Source organism: Trachinotus anak, unplaced genomic scaffold (genome assembly GCF_046630095.1).
Source record: "Trachinotus anak isolate AG129_WGS33_773 ecotype Australia unplaced genomic scaffold, CSIRO_AGI_Tana_v1 ptg000002l, whole genome shotgun sequence".
Classification (NCBI taxonomy): Eukaryota; Metazoa; Chordata; class Actinopteri; order Carangiformes; family Carangidae; genus Trachinotus; species Trachinotus anak.
The window spans coordinates 21,041,022-21,048,110 of record NW_027273853.1 but is presented as its reverse complement, the minus strand read 5'-3'; the positions used below and the strand labels follow the sequence as shown (position 1 = coordinate 21,048,110).

Genomic DNA, 7,089 nt, shown 5'->3' with positions numbered 1-7,089 from the left:
CGACATAATTAAACTGTATTTTTGTTTATTCAAAAGTGAAAATCGAACAGAACATGGATCCTTAGGTTTAAAAACAGACATGTAAATGACAAATATGGTGAAGATTACTGTCTGAGACTTAACAGACCAAAATATAGGATTTCTTTAGGTGACAGGAAATTATCAATTCAAAAGCATATTCATAATTAATTAATGAACAAGTGTTAGGTCTTGTATCCAGACGTACGTTATCCAGGCGCAAAGTAAAAATATAAATTTACGCCAAGCCACGCTGCCCCATAAACGCCTCATCCACTGGCTTGTATTTTGCCTTGCGTGTACGTCACTCATGGATGACGTCACTCCACCATAGACAGCTCAGACCACCACTGCCGGGAATACGTCGTTGACGTGCCGGTGTTTTGGCCCGTACGGTACGCCGTAGTCGGAAAGATGGCGACCGTAGCGCTGGTTAGCCGTCCTGCGAGTGTCCTTCCAAAGATTTCAAGTGAGTAACGTCAAAACAGTTGCTAGTACACATGCATATGTGTGTCTGATAGTATGATATATCAGATTTGTACACCTTTTCCATTTCAGCACACACTCTCATCAGACTGCACACAAGGGTTGAGTGACCTTGCTAACCGGCTCGGCTAATAACCTGCTAGCAAAGGCTTCAGCTAGCTAGTATCTAGCATTTTGGACCTTTAAAACATGTCAGTATAATTTGGTACCGAATATCCGAATCCCCGCATCACTTTGTGGAATAATAAATGAAGAATAACGCGTTAAATGTGTACTGAGCTTCGGCTATCTCCCTCTCCAGGCCACCGTGACGTGACGTCTGTTACAGAGACTCAAAACACCCTGTTTTTATCAATATGAATTAACATCACAGGAGATTGTTACTCTGCATTGCAACAGTTTTACATGTCGGACTGATCTACAAGTGGCGAGAGTTGTAAATGACTACGATGCTGACAGTGATATGTGTCTGCACAGTGACACATTTAGCGATAGTTGCTAACTACCGCTGTCATGTTCATGAAACCATTTGGAGAGACTTTGTGACATGTTGCATTGTCATGCTGGTAGTAGCCATTAGGGGATGATAAATTAATAATAAAGGGATACACGTGGTCAGCAACAATACCCAGATAGGCTGTGGCATTCAAATTGGGATTGATTGGTATTAAGGAGCTCAAATAATGCCCCATTCCCCACGCCATTACACCATCACCATCCTGGACAGTTTACACAAGGCTGGTTGGGTCCATGGATTCATGCTGATGCAAAATTTTGACCCTACCATCTGTATGTGTCAGCAGAAATCCAGACACATTAAGCCAGGCTACATTTTTCCAATCTTCAGCCGTCCAGTTTTGTTGAGCCTGTGTCCACTGCAGCCTCAGATTTCCGTTCTTGGCTGACAGGAGTGGAACCAGATGTGGTCTTCTGCTGTTGTAGTTCATCCAGCTCAAGGTTCAACACACTGTGCTTTCTGAGACGCTTTTCTGTAAAGAATGATTATCTGGGTTACCAAAGCCTTTCTTGTCAGTGCCAGCCAGTCTGGCCATTCTCCTCGGACCTCTCTCATCAACAACGTGTTTCCATCCATAGAACTGCCACTTACTGGCACATGTCTGAGTAAATCACTTTTTTTTAAAGAGTAAAAAAAGAGATTTCGATTCAATGTTATTGTCGTAATGGGGGCTGTAGTTTGTGCTCATGTCGAGTTGTATGGCGTTAAACTGAGAGGTGTTTTTAATATTTGTTCACCCCATTTGTATCAACAAGGGTAACTTACAAAAGGTATTAGGAATATCTCTTATTGTAGTGCCATACAGTTAAAGAACACCACATACAGTTTCATCAAAAACTGAACTTTGAACTGAACTTAACATGAAAGTGGGATTTATTTCAGGGCTGTTGTGTTAGACTGAATTCATTTTAAGTTACGTGTATCTAATTATTTGGCAACTGAAGATATCCTCCCTTTTGATGCTGAATGACTGAATGTTGCCTGTGTTCTTTTCCTTTCAATAGGCAGCTGCTCCCCTGCTGTGTTTTCAGCTGCCTCTGTCTCCACAGTTCAGCAGAGGAAGCTGCACCATGCCGTCATCCCCAAAGGGAAAGGAGGGCGCTCCTCTTCCAGTGGGATAGCGGCGACGGTGTTTGGTGCCACAGGTTTCCTGGGTCGTTATGTTGTCAATAGGCTGGGTGAGCTCAAAAACATAGCATAAATACTAATGGTAAACTATACTCACATTGATATTTACTTTATCTAGAGAAAACTTTGAGCTAGTGTTTGTAGACATCATATCCTGTGTCCATTATCCCAGATAACATATCATCTCAGCTAAAAGAAATACTATCTTTGATGCTGACAACTTGTTATTTTATAAAAGAGAGTTGTACTATATTACAGCAGGGATTTATGGAACATGGTTAGTATAAGTAGTTTAAAGATGATTTGGGTTCGATTTCTGCGGTTTCTTTATACGTTGGAGTTATGGTCTTTGATCAATTGTCTAAATAGAAGTGGTTGATCTGGATCAGACAATATATCAATCAACTTCTGTTCTGTTAAATTCTCTGGAGTTAGCTTTGGCAAAAGTTAATATTTTAATGATTTATTGCTATGAATGGCCAGTTAAACTGTTTATAGAAACAATTCAATTTCAAATTGATGATGCATAAACGTGATTGTATATGTTTATTTTCACTGATGATCTGCAGGTCGGATTGGCTCTCAGGTTATAATCCCTCACCGCTGTGATCAGTATGACCTGATGTACTTCAAGCCTATGGGTGATCTTGGACAGATCATGTTCATGGTAAGATGTCCACTTTGCATCTTGCAGACATATTGCAACACTCACTAATGGTGGAATCTTCAATTTGCGAGTACTTAAGGTGCTTAAATGCAGATGTATTGTCTCTGTTCTGTCATGTTGCAGGAGTGGGATGCCAGGAACCAAGACTCCATCAGGCGAGCTTTGGAGCACTCTAATGTGGTCATCAACTTGGTGGGCAGAGAATATGAGACAAGGTATATGGGGAAGACATCTCAAAGCATTTGATTTATATTATATTGTCTTTTTCACATGAGGAAGAATTTTAATCCTCTCCCACTATGGTACAGTGTGTGTCACTGTGTTGTTATGGTCTCACATGATCATAGAGTAACTTTAAATATTCTATTATAACATTTCTTGTGTATAGATTTTATTTTCACATAAGGTGACATTTGTTACCTGCAGTCGTGATATGAATGCACGGACACTGGATGTAGGTATAAGCTGACAGTTGGAGGACTTTGCTGCATTGGTCTGTAAATTGTAGGTAAGCATTCACATGCAAGCTTTGCTTTTTCCTGCTTTTTGGGTAAAGGAACTATCGCTTTGAGGACGTCTTCGTTTCCATCCCTCAGCAGATTGCCAAGGCAGCCAGAGAAGCCGGCATCACAAAGTTTGTCCATATGTCTCACCTCAACGCTGACATACGCAGCCCATCCAAGTATCTGAGGAACAAGGTAGTGGGCTGTTTCTCTACATACTGCACATCTCCCCCACTCAGTCAAACTGGTGTATCTCTATGTCTGTTGTAGTGTATTTACATGTCAAAGCCAGCGCTGGCTACATTTAAATGTAGGTGATGATTGTATACAATGTTCCTTTACCATAGGCTGTAGGAGAGACCGCGGTGAGAGACGAGTTTCCTGACGCTATCATCATGAAGCCCTCTGAGATCTTTGGGAGGGAGGACAGATTCTTCAACTATTACGCAAGTAAGAAGTTGTTTGTGTGTGTGTGTGTGTGTGTGTGTGTGTGTGTGTGTGTGTGTGTGTGTGTGTGTGTGTGTGTGTGTGTGTGTGTGTGTGTGTTTGTGTTTGTGTATGTATATTTGTGTTTGTGTTTGTGTGTTTGCGTGTGTCGGAAGGAGACCATGAGAGCAGTCGGAGACTGTGATTGACCAGTACACCAACATGTCAGTCTCTGTGTGGTGGGAATGAGTGTGAATATTGTTGTGCTCGCTGTCAGTGATTGTGGTTAGTTGCTGTGCATTTAGTGTTCCAGTGTCTGTACTAGCCTGCTAACCAGCTAGCCAGTGAAAATTTCATGTGTGGCTTTAATCCTCTTTCAGACATGCGCTGGTTTGGCAATGCTGTTCCACTTATTTCCCTGGGGAAGAAGACGGTGAAGCAGCCAGTATATGTAAGTTTGTTGAAAGGAAGGAGCTATTCCAAAATGTATTCTAGTTAAGCCATCTTTGCCTGTACAACAGTAAGTTAGTAGCTTCACAGGGCTGATTCAGTGTTAGGTGGCTAACTGGCGTTTGATGACAGGAATGTTGTATAAATTAATGTTGTGTGAGGAACAGGAGATTCACATCAGCATGCTCCCAGTTTGGAGAAGCAGCTGGGAGCACCAGCACAGAAGTTGAGCAATGTGCTGATGTGGACAGAGCCATCTGCAAACACATGTTTTAGCCACTGACAAAGCTAATATCAGTTTAAATGTATGCTATGTTTAGCGTATAAGCTATAAGGGCTAACTGAAGGTGCGCTTGTGCATAGGAACACAGTAATTCAACTGTGAAGAAAATGAGGTTCCAAAGTAAAGGCGGAAAGATTAAGTGGTGAAAATATTAAAAATAAAGTGTACATTTAAACTTGTATTAGCTTTTTTTGTGTGGGCATGTTTTTAAGTGGCTTAAATGCATTTTTTTTTTTTTTTGCTGTTCCCTTCCAGTGCTCCTGCTGCTTCTCAAAACTGGCAGTGCACTGATCTGAATCTACTACAAGTGATACTATCACTTTAAAGTAGTAAATACAGTGCTGGCATTTTTTTTTTTGCTACATGACTGCATAAAAACCTGTTCCTAATCATGGCACTTAATTGAGTAAGTTCACAGTTTTGTGAACTTTGTAACATCTTACAAGTTCTAGTGGTTATCAGCATTCTCACAGCTGCAATTATCAAATCACACTGTACTTGAAGTAAGCTGTCTAACTTGTGTTTCCAGTTTTTACATTTTCAGTCTGTGTTGATAAGTAGCATGTTTGCCCAAGGCTTAAGGAAATAAGACACTCTTAACAAAATCACATACCTCACTGCACTCACAGGAACCTGTGTAAACCTGCGAAACTGTCCCCTTCCTCCCTCAGGTGGTGGATGTGGCCAAGGCCATCATCAATGCTGTCAGAGACCCTGATGCTGATGGAAAGACATATGCCCTAGTTGGGTAGGTCGTCACCTCTCAGAAAATGTAGTTTGAAAACTTGTGCCTTCAGGTTCAGCAAATGCTATTGTTCAGGCACTTTAAGCAAATTAAATTAAATAAACATTGCACTTCAATGATAAATTTGTGGTTGTAATTTACATGTAATCTTCCGAATCACAGTGCTTGATTAACAGTCAGTGAAGTTTATATCTACCAGAAAGTGTAAAAAAGCCTTTCAAGAGCTTGAACAGTGCAATAAGAAGGCACACAAGGATGGACATTTAATACAATGCCTATGGAACACAGCAGAGCTAAAATACTCAGAAATCAAGCAGGAAGGTTCCCCCAGTAACCAAAACGATGCAGCTTACTGAAAACAGGTGTACCTTGTTACAAGCAGTGTTTGGTGGGTGGGGCGACTGGTCTAGCCTGTTAGTTTGAATTCGATGAAATCTATGGCACTGATGACTGTGCTCATATAAAGCTCATGTAAACATGTTGGTCCATGAACCATGTTCTTGTGAGCACAGACTGACACAGTGAGGATGTTCCTACACAGACTGGTTTACCTTGTCTTTTGTTGTTGCCTAGCCCCAACCGTTACCTCCTTCATGACCTGGTGGAGTACGTCTACGCTGTGGCACACAGACCTTTTGTGCCCTACCCCTTGCCTCGCCCGCTCTATCAGTAAGTTCCTCATGTTCATCAGCATTTTTCATCTTTTGTATGACTGTCTCAAGCATTCAGCCACACTGAAGGCATGTTGTTGAACTAAACAAAGAAGATGGTGGAAAGATTGAAAAGTACACTCCCATCAGTACGCAGTTTTTCCCGACAGGTCCTTTTTCTCATTAAACAGAAATGTTTGTGGTGTGCATGTGCTAATTGAACACGTTAAAACATTACAGGAACCCACTCATTTAAATATTCCCCCACAGAGCCACCAGTAATCAAACACTCTACAGGGGTTTCTAGGTTACAAATGTTGCTACACACTCATGGGATCACCTGTGTTTTAACTTTTCAGCCTTGCGGCTCGTATTTTTGCAATGAACCCATTTGAGCCCTGGACAACCCCAGACAAAGTGGACCGGGTAAGAAAACCAAGATTTTGGAATTGTGCCACCAGTTGTGGAGCCTCTACTGCACTATTTGTGCTTATTATAGGCAAGGAATGTACAACCTATAATTCTGTGCTGTGCTTTCACCTTCCAGTTTCACACAACAGACATGAAGTACCCAGGACTTCCTGGTCTGGAGGATCTCGGGATCACTCCTTCTAGCGTAGAACAAAAGGCAATTGAGATTCTGCGTCGTCACCGCCGATTCCGTTATCTGGAAGCTGATCTGGATGACACAAAACCAGCCAAGACAGTCAACTATTGATCTACCTGATAAAAAATTTCACCATCGCTAGGGCAGCCAGAGGATGTCAGTATCTCTGCTTTGTCCTTTTGTCTTTAACTGTATTCTGTACATAAATAAAAAAATTATCCTTTAGGGGTTTTCTTGTTTTGAGTGTTATATACTGTTCTCATTCGATATTAGAATGTTGTTGTTACAATCACGGTACCCCTAAAGAGTATTCACCTGTTTTTCATGTCATTCATCACTGTACTTTGATATTTTGTTTTACTTCACTTAAATTAAAGTTGTTATAATTAAACAGCAGTGACAATACCAAACCCTGCAGTGGTCTGCAGGAGAGTTGCTACCTGGGAGAGGAGCAGGTTTGCAAAGATGAATGAGGACAAACTAAAGTGTTTAGAGGTATAAAGCTAATATATTGAGTGATTTATGAAACTGAAAATGTTAATGTCAAGTCATAGAAATCACAATGGATTAATCAGATCAACAGCGACTATAGGACTGTAATCAAAACTA

General features: G+C 41.1%; 1 protein-coding gene across 2 annotated transcripts; it reads left to right on the top strand.

Moving 5' to 3' along the window:
• Positions 1-331: 331 nt before the first annotated feature.
• ndufa9a (NADH:ubiquinone oxidoreductase subunit A9a) lies at positions 332-6,705 on the top strand. Of its 2 annotated transcripts, none has more exons than XM_071505484.1 (11): positions 332-487; positions 2,026-2,199; positions 2,719-2,816; positions 2,940-3,031; positions 3,373-3,514; positions 3,667-3,769; positions 4,126-4,196; positions 5,150-5,226; positions 5,797-5,892; positions 6,233-6,299; positions 6,421-6,705. In XM_071505484.1, exons 1-11 carry the CDS (start codon positions 433-435, stop codon positions 6,589-6,591), a joined length of 1,146 nt encoding a protein of 381 aa, XP_071361585.1. In that variant the 5' UTR covers positions 332-432; the 3' UTR covers positions 6,592-6,705. The 2 variants fall into 2 exon arrangements, with proteins under 2 accessions (XP_071361585.1, XP_071361593.1); XM_071505492.1 differs by lacking the exon at positions 332-487 and adding an exon at positions 1,410-1,461.
• Positions 6,706-7,089: the final 384 nt, after the last annotated feature.